We start from the raw sequence: 22,005 nt of genomic DNA, 5'->3' as shown, positions 1-22,005 counted from the left end.
TAATGAAGGCACTATTTAAACAACAAAGGACAATAATAGGTGCAGGATATTATTGCCTTTGGTATAAACTCAAAAGGAAAACCCCAATTCAGGGTGAATAAATTAAAACAAAGGGACTCATGAACTTAACCACTAAACTGCCTGGCAATAAAAATGGGGGCAAAAACACATCTATGACAGATATTAGAAATAGCTACTATTTCATTCCAAACATGAGATCAAAATTTTGGGGGAGAGGGGAAGTGAGAAACTGACAAGAACTTCAAGGTGTTTTGCGTATTTGTGATTACTCTTGAAAGATAGGTCGTTGCATAGATGGCAAGATTTTAGTGCTTTTGGTAGTAAAGCAACACTAGAAAAGAGGAGGGGGTAAATACTGTTGTTATCAGGTTCCTTGCATGGCAGGAGTGGGAGAAAGAATTTCAGTAGAAAAGGAAGAAAGACATTTGAAAGGCAGAACTCCTATAAAAGATTGATTGGTGAATGAGGTACCCCCAGTCATTCCCAGTCACCCAGGCCATACATTCTGGAATCTTTTGGTATTCCTTCCTCTTCTCTCTCTTGGCTACCCATAGTCAATCATTCCCAAATCTTTGGAGTCTTCTTCTGTGGCCTCTGACAAGTGTCCCCACTTCCAGTGTCTCCCTACTCAGTGACCGTGCCAGATGAAGCACAACATACATACTCTCCCACCCCCATTGCTCAGGAATTGCCAGCATAAGGAATCGCCCCTTAACCTCGTACTCAGGGCCTTGCCTCACAATCCCCAGCTACTTTCTGCCCAGGGTTCTTCAGCATAAGTCTCTGCATCAGCCAGTCACTTTGAGTCCTTTGAGCTCATGACACTCATTTCCACCTCTGCACACCTGCTCATGCTATACCTTCCAGCAGAATATCTTTTCTGCATTTTTCCCAATCAAAACCGATCTATTCTTAACACTGAGCTAAAATGCTACCTTTTCCCTAGGGCTTTCTCTGGCAACTGAAGCCCTCAAAGTTCTCTTCTGCTTATTTTGCCATGTCTTTACAATGTCATTTCATTTTATTTCACCTTGCCTTGTGGCACCCCACCAAGGCTGTAATGTTCACAAGGGCACTCATGCTTCTTTGTATTCCATGCTCAAACAATACTTATGAAAAAAATTAAAATATCTGAACAAGCAGGAAAAAATCCTGCATAAAATGCCTTTTCAAGAGAAAAAGTTAATTTGAGGGTAAGATGTAAAAAGTGGGAGGTGTAATTTCTAAGACATACCACTTGGGACTGATGGGTAGTTCCCAACTGAGCCATGAGCCCTATGACAGGCTGATTAATGGACACAATGAAATGCTGGAGATGAGGAGAGAGAAAAATGAGTCCACAGATTTTATTTCATTTGAGCCTTCTCAAATCCCCTTTGCATATACTACCTCCTTTAAAGTGAAAGCCAAGATGTTCTGAGCACAGAACACAGTGCAAAACAGGCACTCAAAATATTTGTTCAGTGAGTGTGTAAAAACTGAGCCCTTTCAGAAAAGCAGTTAGCGAAGGTTAGGGATTACTTAGCAAAATGTTGGCAAATGCATGCACCCTGGAGCCAGGGATCACCTGGGAACCTTCTAATTATCGCAAGAGGTCTGTGATTCCCTGTGCACATCAACGTTATCCAAAGAAGGAAAAAATTAACATGTCTTGTATCTACATTTCTGTTTCAGTAATTTCAGAATTAATGGATACTAAAAGAACAGTTTCTATCCTATAAAGCTCCTGAAAAAATTTTAAAGTCGAAAGGAGCTCCTTGGGAAACGTTGTCATAGACTTTGGAATAAAGGTTGTATGAAATGTTGACTATCTTTACTCATCTGTTTAGGGTAATGTGAGTAAAGGAATACAAATACCAGCTACCATCTATTTGGTGTGTGCTTTGTGCCAACTTCCACGCTAAGTGCTTTACCTGTATTACTTCATCATTATCCCATTAACTTGTGATCACCCTGAAGGGGAAGTATTCTTATCTCCATTTTATGGATGAGGAAATTGAGGCTGGGAAAGGCCAAGCAATTTTCCCAATGTTACATAGTAAAAATAAAGGAGACCGAACCAGGATTTGATCCCAGGTCTTAGTCAGAGGACTGTGCTCCTAACCATGACATATTGGACAGAGCAAGAGGTCATCAGAACCAACCAGTGCCCCCAAGAATTCATGGAAGTTTTCAGGGAGGACACTGCGTTTTCCACAGGAAGTGAGATGGGGCACCATTTTTCCTATCTGCGTACTGAGAGTAAAGGCTGTCTGGGAATGTTGAAGGATTTGGAGAGCCCAGGCAGCAACCATCTGTTACCATCCACCCAGTATAAAAGGCCTCCCTGTAGACCAGATACAGTCTGAGGAAAAAAGACTGAGGTTGAAGCTCATTTGGAAGCCTCCTTGTAGACCCTGCTCTTTGTGCCAGGACAAGTGGCTTTTCTGCTGACAACATATGTGATCACTCTAGTTCAGAAAAATACCCAACACTTGTACTTTTTCTCTAAAGCTTCCCATGACCTAGAGAAAAATTCTTTTCAGCCCCATTTCCCTTCCTTTCTCAGAGATCAAAGAGACATGTTGGTGATTAAGTGCAACTTTTTAGTTTATGCAAAACTTTTTTTATGGATTTCTACTTGCTTGATTTCTAGCTCCCCTTGCAGAGACAACTTCCACTAGATGACCAAGTGCTCACCGGGGAAAACTAGACCTGAAGGCAGAGTTAAACCTTTTCCTCTCTTGTTCTCTTTTGCTCGTTTTCTTTCCTCATAGTGTCTCCCAGTCTTGTAGTCATCAGCAGAAATCACACTCCCCCTATGCTGACAAAAGCTGCCTACTCCTGGGAGTCAGTGGGCTGAGAGAATGGTGGGGTAGGCCTTTTCTACACTTACAAACCACACCCACGAGCCATGTGGATTTCCTGTGGAGCTGGCCAAAATTTAGGGCACTTATTTAGCATTCAACCTATTCACAACATCAAGACTCAAGAAGTCAACCAATTCCACCTCTCCCTCTCCACCCCAAGTGCCCCGTTAGTACATTTGACTGAAAAAGAGCCAAAGAACTAACTCAGGTGGCCATTCTAAACTGCTCCAGTACCTCCAAAGCACACCTGGCTAGTGTTTATTTACTATTGTTCTTTTAAAAATGTATCTAGGAAGCCAATATCCTCCTTTAATCCAGTAATGTCAGTTTGGGTCATGTTTGCTATGTGCCATGTGGGCAGCAACAATGTGACCCAAGACATGAACCATGTATGACTATTTACCTTATGTTGCTGCAGGTCTTCTTGGAAATAGGTAAGGAATATATTTTGAATGAAAAGTATTCTTCAGTAGATAATTTGTCATTAAATGATGTAAATATTCATAAAACAGAAGTCAGCATTAAAAGGTCATATCTGTGGCAACACTTATATTTTAAATAAACTGAGTTGTATTATGTTTAGGTGGGTGAGTGTATATGTATACACACACCCACCCACCCACATATATATATAGATATATATATGTTATAAATAATCTCATTTAGTCCCAATAATAACCTAAGGGGGAGGAAAACTCTGCTGTTTTCATCTAAAGAAAACTTAGGTCAAAGAAATTAAGTAATTTGCCTGAGGACTATAGCTAGTGAGAAGATCATTTTGAACCTAAAATTAACATTTCCATCCAAAGTTCATGTTCCTTCACTTACATAAACAGCCCTCAAGTGTACCTGAGCCAAATAAGTCATTTGTCCAGATTTGTACTTCAGAAGCCTGTCTTTCAAAAAATCAAATTGTGGAAAATGAAGATCTCCAAATCTACAAATACCTCTCACTGGGACTTGGCATTCACTTTTCTTCTTCCATTCCTCCCTGTTCATGTACATAAAAAAATTCTAAGTGCCATGCACAGTGCCCAGTGTCACAGGGATGCAAAAAACCAGACACAGGGCCTCCAAAGTTCACAGACCAGTAGGAGAGATAGGAGCTGGGAACTGGTAAGAATCACAAGAACAGTATGAAGTGATTCCCTGTCGTTTTATGTTATAATCCTGTTATTCGTGAATGGTTTAAGTATTTACGCCTAGGGAAAGTGTGCATGGGGATGTGGTTTTATAATTCAGCCTTACTAACTAGATGATGGAAATTTTGACATTTAAGTCTCCCCAAATTCTTGAATTACTTGATTAATACCCAAAATTATTGAGCCACCTGACAATACTATTAAATCCAAGATATATTAATATATCACATGAGTGTATAACAGATTGGCCTCATGAGGAACTTGACTACGATAATATAAGATGAAGATTTATCTTCTGATATTGCCAGAAATAAAATTGTTTTCACCCTATTGCCTCAACCAATTTTACCAGGGGGTAGGATGGGAAAAGGAAAGGACCACAATCTTGCATGTAGACTTAGATTTCTAATAGCCAGACCTCCTGTAAACAAATGATATCGGACAGTAGCCCTCACAATCTCTCAATTTGTGCTTTTCTGGTGAAAATATTTTGTCTTTGTAGAATGTGGTTAAGGACACCTTCAGGGCAGAGTCACAAACTGGTGGTCCATGGCTAAAGACAGCCTATGAGTAGGATTGACTCAAAGATGTGTTTTGTTTTGCCCACATGGTGATTTTTTCTAATTTTAGAAATTGTTACCAGTATTTAAAAATAGAAAAATTGGGCTTCCCTGGTGGTGCAGTGGGTAAGAATCCGCCTGCCAATGGAGGGGATATGGGTTCGAGCCCTGGTCCGGGAAGATCCCACATGCTGCGGAGCAACTAAGCCCGTGCACCACAACTACTGAGCCTGCACCCCAGAGCCCACGAGTCACAACTACTGAAGCCCGCGTGCCTAGAGCCCGTGCTCCACAACAAGAGAAGCCACCGCAATGAGAAGCTTGCGCACCACAACAAAGAGTAGTCCCTGCTCACCACAACTAGAGAAAGCCCGCGCGCAGCAGCGAAGACCCAACACAGCCAAAAATAAATAAATAAATTTACTAAAAAAATAGAAAAATTACACATAGAACTCTGGATTACTGACCATTCTCGAAAAACTGGAATATCTGATAAAGCCTTACCCCATTCCTGCTTAGCCACAGTGGAGACGGTCTGGGTGGCAGATGCCCCCCCGAGACATGGCATACACTGTCCACTTCCTCCCTAACTCCACCATGCCCATGTCACTCAGATATCTTACCTGACTGGTCTCAATAAGCTTTGGGGCTACTGAGTACCATCTTAAGTCCTAGAAAGTGAAACCCATTTAGATCTTGGGGCCAGTGACTTCCTGGCCCCACAGATACCATGGGTATAACCTACCTGGGCTGAGACGCTGGACAGCCTCCCAGTTCCTGGAGGAAGGATTGTTGGCTACCTTCAAATGAAGGAATAACTATGGGCAAAGCTTTATCTAGGGAGGTAGTAACAGGGAGACCGAAAATACAGTCCTATTCTTGAGAAGAAAGTCATTTTGGGGCCTGCCACAGGCTCTCCTCTCCCTGTAAGTGTTGTGTCTTTTGTAACTGGAGAGGAAGAACAAATCCCAACCTCAGTACACTGGTCTCTGCAAACCTTGTCCCTCCGGCCCGTGCTGTAGGTATGTGTTACCAGAAGTCCCACCTCCTACTCCCTCTGTCTATATATACCTATTTAGTTTATGTAACTGTGTCCATTGGAACATGTAATGATAATAGTAACAACAAGAACAACAATAACAGATACTACTTATTGAGTATAATAGCATACATTAGCCCATTAATCCTCACAAAGACCCTATGAGTTAGGTCCTCTTAACTGTCTCCTCTTTACATATCAGGAAACAAAGCTTAGAGAGGTTAAGAGGTCAAGAGAATTCCTCACATACACACAGGCAGTAAGTGATAAAGCCCAGGTTTGATTGCACATAATTTTGGCCGCTGGGTGGATGAATGAGCAAACATTTACAGCCTGTATACCGTGGGCCAAGCATGCTCACTTCTATTACTTCCGTTATTCCTCCCAACACTTAATCCTCATTTAAAAAGTGAAAGACTGGATGGCTTAACAAAAAATCCTATAGCTAATAAGTGGCAGAATCTGAATCGGGAGCCAGGTTCTCTGATTCCCAGTCCTGTGTTTCTCCTGAGACAACTTCTGCTACCTTGGTGGGGCTACTTGGTTTCTTTATTAGGACAGAATGCCTCTTCAGGCACGGCTTTCCAGTCAGTTAGTTTTCCAACTGGAAAATAAAACTTTCTCAATCATAACAAAAATGGTCACAAAGAACCAAGACTGAAATCTGGACATTCCAGTTAAAGATAAAGTATTGGGTGGCATGTAGCCTGAGATAATATCAGAATGCGATCAGTCACCTCTCAAGAACCAGCTGTACTTCAAAAGAGATGATGTTAAGGCAGGTTCATCAAAAGAGAGGAATCTGAGATTTGAGAAACAGGTGAATGGGCAAATGGCCAATTTTATAGGTCTCCAAATAGAAAAGAGTACCAAGAACCAACACAGACCTCAGAAATGAGAGATGACTAAACTCCACTCTTTCCACTAGGCTGAAAAGAATAGTGCTCTCCTTTTCTGATCTACACCAGGCATTCACTCCTCCCTCAGCTCATCCCAAATAATGCTAGCTTGGACAAGAGCTTTATCACGATCCCAGGGCCAGAATAAGAAACTATAATTATTGATTAAGGTGTGTGTGTTCTTATCAGGATAACCATGGGGCTGAGTGTGCTGGGTGTGGATGGGGGGTTGCTGAGGGCAATTCTCTCTTTATTCAGAGTGGCCCAAAAAGGCAAGTATACCTCGGGTCACTCTCAATCTGGAAGATCACTGAAGATGGAGGAGTTTTGGGCACTGATTTGTTTCTTAGGTTCATTCCAGGGCTTGCAGTTCCCAAAGTGTGTTCCACAGTTTATCAGTTCTGTGAGGTGCTCCTCAAAAAAAGTGGCTTGTGGTCAAGTAAGTCTGGGGACAGCTGTATATTCTAGTCCCCTCTTAGAAATTTACAGTGAAGATTAAAGGCCTGATAACTCCTACAGTTAAGAAAACTACTTAGCTTGGTTTAACCCAGTGTTTCCAAAGCATATCTGGGAAGGACAGCATATTTTCTTTCATGTAGTTCTTGTCTGCACTTCACAGAACTAGTGTTCTTCAGAACACAGTTTGAGCATCTCCCTAAATCACTTGGAAGGGATAAATTCTGCTGAGTGAGCTCTTTTGTGGGGAGCAGAGAGGTGAAGAAAATATACATGAACATTAAAAAATTTTCAGTTACAAAGGGTATATGATAAAATATAAGAATTCGTGGGACTTCCCTGGTGGTCCAGTGGGTAAGACTCCATGCTCCCAATGCAGGGCACCCGGGTTGGATCCCTGGTCCGGGAACTAGATCCCACATGCATGCCGCAACTAAGAGTACACATGCCACAACTAAAAATCCCACATGCCGCAACTAAAGATCCTGCATGCTGCAACAAAGATCCCACGTGCCGCAACTAAGACACAGCACAGCCAAAATAAATAAGTAAATATTAAAAGAACAAGAATCCGTGTCCTTCCCACCCCAGATTTCATATTTTATCCTCTGTAGGTAACTAATATCAATACTTTCTGGTGTATTCTGTTAAACGTGTGTATATGTGTGTGTGTTTATACAAATGGGAGTTTTTATACATAACATTTTCTGCCTGCTTTTTCACTTTAAAAGCTTAGCGAGTCTTTCTATATCAGCATTTAAAGGTTGGCCCCATTATCTTTAATGGCTGCGTAAGAGTCCATTGCAGCAATGCACCCCAATTTCGTTAACCAATTACCTGTTGATAGGTTTTGAGGGGAGGTTTCCTGCTAAGAAAGTTTTACACAGAGTCTAAGCCATGTGGGCCAATTCTAGGATGAGAGGGACTAAGCCCTTGGGTCCTTTTTGGTCTTCGCTGACCATCCCAGACCTGTACCTTAGAGCATATCAGCCAATCTTTCAAGATGGCTGAGGGGGGGGGGCGGTGCATATTTTGCTGGCATATTTTCTTTTAAAGCATTTGCTTTGCTTTCCAGGATCAGTGAACGTAGCAGTCCTACCTCAGATGTGAAATAAGGTGCCCACTAGATGCATGGAGTCACTGCTGGGCTCTTTCAGCGTCTTGATATGTTCTGTGGGTTGTCTCACTTCTGTGAGGCTTCCCTTCCTCGGAGGCCTCACTTTTTGCCATATCTACATCACAAGGCTGATGAGTAAGGAGGAGCCAGCTTCTGCTTTCATCCCATGTTCTCCTTTCTTGTCAAGTAATGAGAACATGTTGCAGAAAACTTGGTCATTAAAGAAAAACTAAGCGACTCCACTTCTGGAAAGTACAAAACAAAAATACTTCCCCTTTGAAAGTAATGAAAATAGCAAGTTTTCTGGGTCAAAATTAAAACTCAGGGATCACAAGCACAGTTTTGTTTGGCAGAATCAAAGTTGGCTTTATGAGTCTGCAGCCCTTAGATCAGTGACTCAGAACAGACTTTTGTCCCCAGGTTCTTTGGAACTCTGAAATTTCCCAAGTTAGTCTGGCCCTTCATGTTCACTGACGATAAGGGGAAGCCCGCAGGAAAAATCCTTCCTTCAACCAATACTGACTCAGGGTCTCAGGACTTGAAGAGGATCAGCCTCATTTAGAGAAAGCATGGGGTTTCCTAGTCACTCATGGTCACACATCCCATGTGGGAGAAAGGGAGCAGAGAGCTGTTCTTTAGAGTGAGTGCTTTTTACCACCACACCCACATTCTTCAGTCTTCTTTTTTGTCAGTTTTCCACCTCACAGTCATCATTTCTGGTTGGTGATATACCTACCTGGACACCCTAGCAAAAGCAAATGCAAACCTGTTCTGGAAGAGCAACTCCACAGTTCAGGCCGTACAGATTTCCCACACTGAATAATAAACCTTCCTGAAGAGCTTACAATACAAATTTACAAAACACTAAAGGAAATGATCCTTTGTGAATGAGACAGTGGATAAAATAAGCAGGATGATTAGCAACTCCAAAACTTGAGATGATGGAAGTAAAATATCATAAAATACTGTAAATATGTTAGGCTTTAGTAAGTTAAGCAGATTAAAAATAAACCCATAAGGAGGGAAAAGAAAAGCAATTAAGTACAAGAACCAAATAGAACTTCTAGAAATGAAAACATATTAATGAAACTGAAGACTTAATGAATGTATTAAACAGAAGACTAGATATAACTGAATAGGAAATTAGTGAATCAGAAGACAGATTTGAGAACACTACAGAAAATTCATCATAGAGAGGTTGAGATAGATTTATGAAAGAATGGTTAAGAGACATATAGAAAAAAGTGAGAGGGTCAAGCATATATACAAATATAATAGGAATTCTAAAAGGAGAAAATAGTCTGGAGGAGAGGAAAGGTGATAAGCTGAGAATTTTCTAGAATTGGTGAAAATTGCAAATCTTTACATTGAAGATGAACAATGAATCCTGAGCACTACAAAGATTCATTCCTAGTCATAGTGAAGTTTCAGGGGAAAAAAAGAAACTTGTAATAGTAGGCAGAGAAATGCAGGTTATTAAGGACAAAAATTAGACCAGTAACAGACTTGTCAATAGCAATAATAAAGACATTGGGATGACACCTGCAAAATGATAAACAAAACCAATCATCAACCTAAAATTTATCAACTAATTTATCATTGAACCTTGAGAATGAAATAAAGACGTAGGCAAACAAAGACTGAGAAAGTTTATCCCTCACACACCCTTCCTGAAAAATTTCCTTAAGAAAGTTTATTTTATTGCACAAAGAAAATTGCACCTGAAAGAAAGTAAGGAATGGATGCAGTAATGATTAGCAAGTAAACCGGTAAATGATAGTAAATTTAAATAAGTATTCACTCCTAAAAACACTAATATTAAGAAAAATGAGAGTAGAATATTGATAATAATGGCATAAGATGGAGTGGTTGATTACAATGAGGCTTTTAAAAAGTTTTTGTGTTGTTCAGAAGGAAAGAGATATAAATTCACTTTAAAGTTTGTGAATGCAATATTACATTTTTTTTAATGTAAGGATAAGTACTTAAAGAATAGTGTAAGCAGAGGAGAAAAGGGAGAAACAAAGAAAGCTGATCAACTCAATGGGAGAATACAAGAAAGGTCAAAGCAGAAACTACTAAGTGGAAAACAAAGAAACCACATTAAAAATTAAAGGGCATCACCACAGGTACAGAAGAGATTTTTAAAAGCTGTAAGCAAATACTATGAAAAATCTTCTCAGAATTACTGCTTTCACTATATTAATTTTGAAAGTATTAACAATTTTGAAAAACTACATTTGAAAACAGAAATGAAGTACAGTTCCCTAGGAAAAAAATAAATTGCCAAAATGGAATTAAGAATAGAAAATCTAAATGAGACATAGCTTTAGAGAAACTGTCTCTCACACATCTCTCTCTCTTTTTCTCTCTCTTTCTCCCTTTTTCAGTTCACATGCTAAGTAATCTTTAAGAAACATAATCCTCATTTTATACAAAATGTTCCAGAAAACATAAAAAGAGGGAAAAATTCCAAAACATTTCATGAAGCTAATATAACCTTGGTAATAAAACTAGACAAGGGCAATATAATAAATGAAATTATAGTCCAGATCCTTAGTAAGACACTGCAAACTAAATGCTGCATGAGTAGGTGAGAATTAATCTCAGGAATGTAATGATGATTTAACCCAAAAATATTTATCAATGTAATTTTCTTTATCAACAGATAAGAAAAGAAGCCCTTGTGCTTATTTTAATAGATGTAGAAAGGTATTTTTTAAAAAATTCAACAATCTTTCCTAATGAGAGTTTTAGTAAATGAGGAACAGACAGGACTTTCCTTTCTCAAATCAAGAATGTCTACCAAAAACCTACAGAAACTGTCATGTTTCATGGTAAAATACCAGAAGCAGATTTTTGAAAGTTGGGAATAGAAGAAGAATGCCGCAATTATAGCTTCTAATAACATTGAACAAGAGGTTTTAACCACTATAATAAGATAAGAAGAAATTAACAATTTAAGGACTAAAAAGAAAGAAAATAAAAACTCTCATATTCTCAGAAAAAAGTATTATCTGTGTCAGCACAGTCCAATAGTGCATTTTTCAATGAGAGAAAAGTTCTACATCTGTGTTGTCCAATATGGTAGTCAGTAGTCATATATGGCTCTTGAGCACATGAAGTGGAACTAGGAAGACTGAGGAACTAAATTTTTAATTTTATTTAAGATTAATTTTAAGTAGACACATATGGCTAGTGGCACTCAAATTTGATGGCCTTGATCTATACAGAATAGCCAAGATAATCTATAAACTTATTTGAATTAATAAGAGAATTACCAAGTTTGCTGAATGTAAAATCAATATACAAAAATCAATATTGTTCTTAAACCCTAGTAATAACCAATTAGAAAATATAATTTTTAAAAGGTACTATTCACAATAGTGATAATAACCATAAAGTAGCTAAGAATATATCAAACAAAAATATATATGACTAATACCAAGTAAATTATAAAACTCTGGAAAGAAATATAAAAGCAGACCTATGAATGAGGAACTATTCATGGGTGAGAAGATTCAATATTTTAAAATGTCAGTTCTATCCAGAATACTATAAATTCAGTGCAATTCCAGTCAATTAATCTTTTATTTGAGATTAATTTCCACAGGAGAAAAATCTTAAGGTTCAGTAAACATGAAAAGATCAACTGCACTAGGAATTCATTAAAACTGCTAGTGAACTTCTATTTCCTACATAATCAAATGGGCAAAAATATAGAAGTTGGATCGTATCAAGGGTTGGTGAATGTATGGAGATGGGGACTCTTATGTTGCTGCCTGTAGTATAAATTTGAAACCACTTTGGAGAGCAATGTTACAATGCACATAAAGGTGAAGATAGACATGTCCTAAGCCACAAAACTCACTTCTAAGGATGTACTCAAGAGGAACTCATGTACCGGGAGACCTGTACAGGATGTTCATAACAGCAGGGTTGGTAATTGCAGCACATTGCAAACAACATAACAGTTCACGAGGCGAATGGATATATACACCTGCCGTACTACACAACAGTTAAAATGAATTACCTACATCTACATGTCCCCAAGTAGATTAATCTCAAAAAACGTCTTTGACATTTGTATACCTTCAAATTGTAGAAGGTATACAAGTTATGAAGCCATGCACGTAAGTTTGTAAAACATCCGAAACAGTAGCATAGATTGTCATGGGCGGCAGTAATAAAAGTTCAAAAGCATGCACAAGAATGAAGAGAAACCAGAGAGGTTTGATTCTAAATCCAGCTCCACCACACATTTGCCTGTGGGCAAGATGTTCCATCATACTAAGCCTTAATTTCCTCACCTGTAAAATAAGAACAATTTCCTTATCTCACTAGATTTTTCCAAGATTAAATTGAGTGTTAATGCTCTTCACCATCTTTTGTCCTCATCACATAACTGTATTTGGAGTGAGAGAACCTTCCGCTTCAGGCCCCTCTACGCTCCATTGAAGGCACAGGGCAAGAACCCACATAAGAGCTCGTGTTTGGTTCTTTCACAGTTCAGATTTAGAACCTTGGACTTTCTTAATGTGACAGAACACCCAGATGCAGAAGTACAGATCCATGAAAGGCAGAGTACTGGACATAAATCATAAGTAAATAAAAGAAGCAGGTAGGGTTGGCCATGGATGTTCTCGCTGATGTCCTGCTGTGGTAGAAAGAGCATTTGACAGAATTCTGTGAGCAAGCGTGTGGGTCTCTGTTTCCTCATCTGAAAGATGCAGGGGCCAGACGACAGAGACTACTTCATCCCAGTGTGTGAGGGCCCGAGGACAGAGCATCCCTCCATGGCTCTGGCAGACAAGCCATCCGAGACCAGCAGAGGCTTCTGGCCTATCATCAGTCAGCAAACCTACAGCTCCAGCTCCGTGGGACCCTCAGTCATGGACGTCCCAGGCTTGGAGTGGGGCACAGCTTTGCAAAGCCATAAGCTAGAACCAAGCAGATAGAAGACAGATAGAGGGCAGGGGGCTGTCGAGACAGAAAGTGAGAGAGAAGAGTTACCAAGTCTCTTGAGGGCCACTTCCCTTTAGGTCCTTTGCTCTGAGTCACAGACTGGTCTCATGGAGTATCTAGAAAATAGAGAAGTATTAAGGGAAAAACACAGTGCTTTCCATGGCCAACGTGTTCATTAGAGCCATGAAGAGATGGCTGAACCACCTCAGAATCCTGGTGTTACAGGAGGTTTGCACGTGTTTGTAGGTGGTGAAGAGGTCCAAAAACTTCATGCTAATAGATCTTCTGTAAAATTTTCCTGTCATAATTGTGTCTGTTCTATATAATAATCTTCTGACACTCTACTGTCTAATGTATTTTAGGCTATAAAATTAGTAAAGTTCTCTTGGACTTTCACATGAAATGAGTTAATTTTCATTAAATACTGGTATATTAGGAATGACTGAACTCAATATATCAAGCCTAGCTCTTGTGTTCATGGGCTAGGTGACCTTGGGTGAACCTCTTGATTGTGTTACATCTGTTTTCCCATCTGCCGATTCAGAGTTGATCACCTCTCTCTCTCTCTCTCCCTCTCTCTCTCTCCCTCTCTCTCTCTCTCTCTCTCTCTCTCTCTCTCTCTATCTATATCTATATCTATATCTATATCTATATATATATCCAAGGAGTTATATAAGTAAGCAACAGTCCAGATGAAAAAACACGCTATCTCTCTTAGAGGAAAAGCACAGTGGAAACCCAAGGCCATGTACGTGCCTGAGGCATGACAACTGGGCTCCATATTGACTCCTAGGACACATGACTGCATCAGCCCGTGCCTCAGCTTCCCCATCAATGAGATGGGCCAAGGACATTCACCTCACTCGTATCTCATAGTTGTCCTACCAGTCTCTGGGAACTCCAGATAAATAATGTAGTAGACCAGAATTGTCTTGAATTACACCCTGCAAAGCAGACTTATTTTAAGAACTGGCTAATTTTAAGAACTCTAAATGCTAACCATATATTCTTTTCTTTTTCTTTAACATCTTTATTGGAGTATAATTGCTTTACAATGTTGTGTTAGTTTCTGCTGTATAACAAAGTGAATCAGCTATACATATACATATATCCCCATATCCCCTCCCTCTTGAATCTCCCTCCCAACCTCCCTATCCCACCCCTCTAGGTAGACACAAAGCACCGAGCTGATCTCCCTGTGCTATGTGGCTGCTTCCCACTAGCTATCTATTTTACATGTGGTAGTGTATATTTGTCAGCGCTACTCTCTCACTTCGTCCCAGCTTACCCTATATTCTTTTGTTTCAAAAGCTCCCTAATATGGAATAGACCTATTCCAAGATCTGAGGACACTTTGTAACAATCATTTTAAAGCCCCAGAATTTCTACAGCCAGCATATCTGAAAACCGTTCCAGAAACAGAGTGACGAACTTGGTGACTCTGTCAAAGAGAGAAGTTTGGTCATAAAGTCATGAAGGCAGGATCACATGTGGGAAACATGGTGGGGTCTGAAATTTCTCCATCCATCTCATTTCCTCCCTCCCTCCTGCAATGCCCACTCCCCTCTGCCCTCCATATCCTGTGTCCCAGGCCTCTGCCCTTTCTATTTCTCTTCAGGGCACAGATCAAAGGTATTACTTTTAGCAAAAGTACTTGCATTATTTCATTCTTAGATATGCCAAAAGATAGGTTGTCTAATGTACAAGCTTGATGGGGTGAGAAAAAAAATGTAGGATCTTTCACAATACACAAGTGGATGCTACCTACTCATAAGTCCAGACCTGGAAGGATGCCCTTCCACCATAAGAGGAAATATGGCTGCTTGCTGGGCTGTTCACCTCAGCATCCTCAATAGGATGAGCTCTGTATCAAAGAATCCTGAGGGCTTCCCTGGTGGCGCAGTGGTTGAGAATCTGCCTGCCAATGCAGGGGACACGGGTTCGAGCCCTGGTCTGGGAAGATCCCACATGCCGCGGAGCAGCTGGGCCCGTGAGCCACAATTACTGAGCCTGCGCGTCTGGAGCCTGTGCTCCGCAACAAGAGAAGCCACGATAGTGAGAGGCCTGCGCACCGCGATGAAGAGTGGTCCCCGCTTGCCGCAACTGGAGAAAGCCCTCGCACAGAAACGAAGACCCAACACAGCCATAAATAAATAAATAAATAAAATTAAAAAAAAAAAAAAAAAAAGAATCCTGAAATGTTTGGAGAGAGAAGAGGGTACACAAAAAAGCGACGGGTGAACATAGCTCCTTCGAAAAATGATGAGAGATCTTGGGAAGTTCAGCCCGTAAAAGGAATTATTTAATTCAACACACATTGACGGGGTCCCATATATGTATGGGCAGAGTTCCGTAGTCCGTGCTAGGGAAAGGCATGGGCACGATGCCCAGGAGGGGACAAAGCAGCTGTTTTTAAATACTACAAAGACGCTCAAGTAAAAGCAGAAGGATCGAGGGGTAAGGGAGCTAGCATGTAATGAGCATCCTATGTTAGGAATTTTACATGTAGTGGATATTTAATCTGCAACTTGAAACCCGCACACCATGGGCCCACGTGCAGGGGGCTGAGAAGTGTGTTTTCTGCCTTCACCTCAAACCCTCCACCTGAGTTGAGTAGTCTTTTCTGCTTAGGGGCACAACTAATGGTCTGGTCTCATCAGGTGCTCATCAATTAAACTCCCATGCCCATAGTACTAACTCAAGGCTCCAATCTGTGGAAATATTAAAGCAGAGTCTGATTTACTATCTATCTATCAAGGACACTGCCAAAGGAATTCCAGCAATGGGTGGAAGTACGTGGAAAGCGTAGCCTCTAGAATTAGAAAGAATCCCAGTTCACTGCTTTCCCAGTTTTGGCCAGTTACTTCATCTGTTTGAGCCCTCACTTCTCCAGCTGTTTATGGGTGATAATAAAGTCTTCGTAATGCAGCTACCATAAGGATTAAACAAATGTAGGTAAAGAAGCTAACAAATGGTAGGTACTTAACACATACTCCCTATCTTTGCAGCTCAACGCTTCTAAACCTCTTCTGTGATGGGGAAGATGCATTGCAAACTTTCTCCCTGGCACTAGCAAAGGCATAAAGGCCTACCTATCCCAATGTCTAAAAGGCCAAATTAGAGCTAGTTTTTTAGCTTATGACTTAATTATTGTTGTTTTTAGTTGTAGTCTACAGAGAATTTTTCATGGACTTGCTCTTTCCTTAGTGCTACCAGTAGCCCTTATTAGTCATTTATACCACAGTGTGAATGAGCTTGAGATGCTTCCCTTAAGAGCAGTTTTTGAGAAGAGGGAGGCAAATGGCATCAGACTCCCAGTGTCTGGGGGAAAACTAATTTTACATATGAAAGACCAGTGAGTCCTGCATATACTCTGTCATCTTTTCAGTGCTCCCTTTGCTCCATGCCCTGTCAACATGCAAAGCTTTTTACTAGAGAAAGTAAGGCAAAATGCACATTTTCTAATAAAGCAGAAACAATTACTTTGAATTACCTTTGAGAAAAACCATGTAGATTTATTAAAAATTAAATTTTTAATTTATATGTATATTAAAAATTGTGTTTTTGCAGAAGTTTCTTGTTTACACATCCCCACAAGCCTCAACAAAATTGAAGATTATACTCACCATGAAAGATTTCATCAGGGTTTGTTTTAGAACAGTATAAATAGAAATCAAACCTTACAGGGAATTATTGGCTTTAGCCAGAAGATACAAAGTTTAACTTTTCAGCATACAGTATTAAGATATTATTTCTTTAGCTTCCACCTTGAATAGTAGGGGAAGACACAATACTATTTGCATGAGTAGAATAGTGAATGGCTAAAAGCCACTTTCCTTTACTTAGACAGGATGGGATCATGAAATAGGTTCTTGTTAAGAAATAGGGTTTTAACTTTTTTGGTTACAAAATACATAGATGTTTAGTTCACTTCCTCTTCTGTATTGTTTGCAGAGCACTTAGAATTGTAACTGAATTTGCCTCACTTTTCCGTACCACAGGTCACCTTGAGGACGGAAGTTAGGCCCGGGGCAGCAACCACTCTCCCCTTTGGGACCAAATTGTCAAGTAACATGACCCCAGGGTTTCTGTCTCCCTGAGGGCGATTTTCCAGTAAAGAGTGACGAGAATCAGAAGAATCTTGGACTTTTATTTTCTCTCTCTTTTCCTTCCAATGCCCTTCTCCCCCACACTACCCTCGCCTAACAAGTCACCATAGATGAGAGGTGAGGATGGTCAAGAGGGAATGTAGGAAATTGTCCATAACACCTTGAAAATACTTGAACAAATCAGGTACAAAGAGGTTTTCAGAGACCAGAAAACGTATTGCTCTCTCTTATTTTACACTAGTTCCATTTTTTGAATTCACATTTGTTTCTCAGTATTGGCTTAGTCTCCTAAAGTATTATGTATTTACCCAATGCAAAGAACTTAAAAAAAAAATTAGGTATAATTAGCATATAACAATTTATTAGTTTCAGGTGTACAACATACTAATTCAATATTTGTTTATATAATGAAATGAATACCACAATAAGTCTAGTTAATATCCATCACCATACATAGTTACACATTTTTTTATCTTGTGATGAGAACTTTTAAGATATACTCTCTTAGCAATTTTCATATATGTAATATGATATTATTAACTGTAGTCACCATGCTACACCATGGTACATTACCAAAGAACTTTTAATATACAAAGTTTATGGACAAAAATAACTTTTTGTTATTTTTTTATAACAGAAATCAGAAAATACTCACAATCATTATAAATGTGCCCAAGAACTCGGAGAGCATTTCTTTAGCTAAGCTGCTCTTCAAGACCAGTCTTTGCTTCAAGCTTTTTTTCTTTTGTTCCATCTCAGGCTGCATCTTGGGGCTTCTACAAGGACCACTCTTTTCACCAATACCTGCTTCTTCTGGTCCCTACTTCACTGGCACATGGAAGTTTTAACAACTGCTCACAGATTCCTGGAGATGCCTGATTAGATAATATGGCTGTACAAATCCAGTCCCAATTAGAGCCTGTGGCTTAATCCTCTTCTGGTGAAATTGTCATTCCCTGTTTGCTGCTGTTTATTTCAAATGGCGTATTAGAACCTGAAATCCTGAAAACAGTCCTTTTTGTACCTGATGGATTAATCATTACCTTTATTTTCAAGGTATTTTTTTCTCTGTTGGGTTTTTTTTCAAGAGATGAGAAGAGAGATGTTTTGGTTGCGTTGCCAAACCACAGTGATGGGCTCCAGTCCAGGAGAGATTTACATGTTGCACAATTGCAAGCTTCTGATTTTTTTTTTCCTATTCAGAATTGGTTGGTTGAGGTGTAGTTTGGAATTGTCAGATCAGGTATATACACATCTAATGTAAACATTCTTTTCTGAAGGAGCTTTCATGCAAATTGGAGAACAAGAAGAAAAATAAGACGTGTTGTTCAACAAGATTAATCACTCTTTTTTTCTTCCAGTAACATTTCAGTGATTTAATTACACCTCCCTGAGGGTGTTAAGAACCACTGCATTCCTTCTAGAGATGAAGAAATTAACGTACAGAGAGACCATTCCAAGTCTCACATGGCAAGTCTGTAGGACAGGATGGGATCTCCTCCTCGGTTACTGTAGCTGGGGTTCATCTACTGAGGATAGCTTGGGATCAAGAATCAGAAAGATGGAGAAGCCAACTTCTTAAGAAGCATTCTAGTTTGAAAACCCAGTTACTCTCCTTCATTTACCATGAAATATTTAAGCAAAATACATAACAAGTAAACAATAGTAACTTGAAAGTCTATACTGCTTGGAGATCACTAAGCCAGAAGGAGATCAGTCTGAGTATATGTCACCCCAATTAAACAAGAAAGGGAGTAAAGATGCCTAAACAAGGCTCCTAGATTGTATCTTTTAAGTTTGATGAATTAACATCCTTACAGGCAACAAACTGTGTTCAGGACTAGCTTCTCATCATGTCAAATATTCAAGCCTTGTTTTTCAAAACTAGTTTGTGAGAAGAAGTAGAATCCAGCAGTTGTTTCTGAATACCAAGGCAGTCCCATGAAATTAGTACCCTTGCTGTGTGCTTCCTCCCAGTCCTCCCACAGAAAAGCCTGCTCTGTTTCAGACCCTCCCCTATCTTTGCAGGAGGCCCACAGTCATTCCCAGTTGAGGCAGCAGGCTGGAAGAGGGGCCTGGAAAAAACAGCTGTAGAGATTTCAAGGACAGAAGACGTACCTAGTCTGTAGGTGAAATCAAGAGTTAAGGCCTAAAGAGATTATAACTTGCCTGAGGGCATGCCATTGCAGAGCCAAAACAGGAATGAGCATTTTGACTGTAACTCCTGGTTAAGTTATGGATACCATCCCACTACTGGGCATATACCCTGAGAAAACCATAATTCAGAAGGAGTCATGTACCACAATGTTCATTGCAGCTCTATTTACAATAGCCAGGACATGGAAGCAACCTAAGTGTCCATCAACAGATGAATGGATAAAGAAGATGTGGCACATATATACAATGAAATATTACTCAGCCATAAAAAGAAACGAAATTGAGTTATTTGTAGTGAGGTGGATGGACCTAGAGTCTGTCATACAGAGTGAAGTAAGTCAGAAAGAGAAAAACAAATACCGTATGCTAACAGATATATATGGAATCTAAAAAAAAAATTGTTCTGAAGAACCTAGGGGCAGGACAGGAATAAAGACGCAGATGTAGAGGAATCGACTTGAGGACACAGGGAAGGGGAAGGGGAAGCTGGGATGAGGTGAGAGAGTAGCATTGACAGATATACACTACCAAATGTAAAATAGATAGCTAGTGGGAAGCAGCTGCATAGCATAGGAAGATCAGCTCGGTGCTTTGTGACCACCTAGAGGGGTGGGATAGGGAGGGTGGGAGGGAGACGTAAGAGGGAGGGGATATGGGGATATATGTATGCATATAGCTGATTCACTTTGTTATAAAGCAGAAACTAACACACCATTGTAAAGCAATTATACTCCAAGAGTTATTTATGACCATGCTATTCCCAGGTCCCAGTGGATGGACCAGAGAGACAGGACTTTATTGTGATTACAACTAATACCACACAAGGGTGTTCTGTGGTCTCTCCATTCCCTCACCTAACAAATATTTATGGCATACTCATTATGTGCCAAACACTGTACTTAACAAAAGCACATGGGGTTCTTGCCCCTTACAGAGCTTAGAGTCTCATGAGGGAGAGAGACGTGAGTGAACTAATCATACACACAGAAATATGAAATTACAACAGAGATGTATGCTCTGAAGATAGAGGACATATTTCTGTAAGCAGATATAAGAGGGAGATTTCATCTTGCCAGAGATCTCTGATAGCTTTTCCAAGGACATCATGTCTGAGCTGAGATCAGAAACAAGTGTAGTGGGGAATGTCTTGTGGGGGGTGGGGGATGGGAACAGTATGATGCGTATCCAAGAATGAAAGAGAGGCAGCGAAGGAGCACAGTGCGGAATGAACCTGGAGCCGTAGGCAGGGATCGGACCATAGTGAGGCTTGTAAATCAAGTTTAGGGTAAGAGCAGTAATAAGTCACTGAAGTGGTTTAAGCAGGAGCAGGACACCATCAGATTTGAGTTTTAAAACTCATGTCCATGGCACATAATGTTTGAATAAACATATGTTGAGGTAGGGAGTGAGGAGAACCCTCATCCTAGCTGTGAGGTGGAGAGGGGATTGGTGGGGGCCTAAGGTGGGCATATGTAGACATTGGGGGATATGCCAGAATTCCAGGACTAGGTGGTGGCTTTCACAATGGAGAGAAATGGAAGGACTCAAGAGTTCTTTATATCTTAAAATTGGAAGGACTTGATGGATTGGATATGAAGGATGAGGAAAAGAAACTCAAGTTTGATGGCTGTATTCCTGGCTTGCTGGGGAAGGAGGTGCTAAGCCTCCAGAGAGGAAATGCTGGAAGAGGACCAGGACTGCAAGGGAAGGTCATGAATTCTGCTTGTGCAGGTTGAGACCTTGGGGGCTCTCTCGTGCTTCTGAGAGAAGATGTCAAGTAGGAAATGATATGGTCTGTATTCAGAGGGAAGGTTCTTGTGCTCATCGAGGGGATAACTGAAGCCATGAATAAAGATGAGGTTACCTAAAATTAAATTAAATTAAATTTTTAAAAAAGATAAGGTTACCTGAGGGGAGAGTTTAAAGAAAGCAGAGGTTAAGCTTGTGGCACTGAACATTTCAGGCTTAAGTGGAGGAGATGAAATATTTATCATTTCTTTCAGTCTACCTTCAGAGGACAGTTACACTTTTTACCTGCATCACCATGAATTCATCATCAGACCTAAGTCACTCATGCCCCCCTTTGCAAAGCACCCTCATGCCAAAGTTCCTGTTAGAAATATGGGGCTGCTTAGTTTCATTCATTCAGAAAAACCTTTTATTATTTACCATATGTCAGGCACAGCATTAAGCAGTAGGGATTCAAAAATAAGGAATACAAATCTCTACTTCTAAGGAGTTATATAGTCTTAAGTGACAAATACCTCCAAATGAACACATCATATGGTAAAATAGAAGCATGTGCAAAGTACTGAACCAAAAGTCCAGTTATCACTGCATGGGTATCCTAGAGGTTACCGTGCATTGCCAACATACTGACTCATCCTGCCACCAACAGTCCTAAAATTGTGCTTACCTAGACACAGTGCCATGCTGAACCTATGGAGCTAGCCTACCCAGCTCTTTTATTTCTCCCTGACTGTCCCTCCCTGACCCCGACATTCTCTTCTCCGCTTTTGCCTTGAGAAGAGAAACCATCTTTGCCTCCATCATGGGATTCAACAAATTTGTTGTTCGTAAGGGTAATCATCTCACACTCTGCTCTTACTCCCCCAACCTCTTCTACTTTGGCCAAATTTATCCCCACTATATCCTCTTGTTCAGAAGCCCCTTTCATGGCCATTGTTGGAA

General features: G+C 40.2%; 1 protein-coding gene and 1 long non-coding RNA gene across 2 annotated transcripts in view; both read right to left on the bottom strand.

Moving 5' to 3' along the window:
• Positions 1-19,720, bottom strand: part of AQP9 (aquaporin 9) — a 39,741-nt gene extending 20,021 nt beyond the window's left edge. Inside the window, exon 1 of the mRNA XM_082388185.1 lies at positions 17,813-19,720. Within this exon, the coding sequence (XP_082244311.1) occupies positions 17,813-17,923 (111 nt within the window). The 5' untranslated portion in view covers positions 17,924-19,720. The remainder of the gene's footprint in view (positions 1-17,812) is intronic.
• Positions 1-22,005, bottom strand: part of LOC309626862 — an 844,624-nt gene that overhangs the window by 532,499 nt on the left and 290,120 nt on the right. The window lies entirely within an intron of this gene.

The sequence above is a fragment of the Balaenoptera borealis genome (genome assembly GCF_965194805.1).
Source record: "Balaenoptera borealis genome assembly, chromosome: 3".
Lineage (NCBI taxonomy): Eukaryota > Metazoa > Chordata > Mammalia > Artiodactyla > Balaenopteridae > Balaenoptera > Balaenoptera borealis.
The sequence above is the reverse complement of the archived record's forward strand: the minus strand, read 5'-3'. Positions and strand labels throughout refer to the sequence as shown.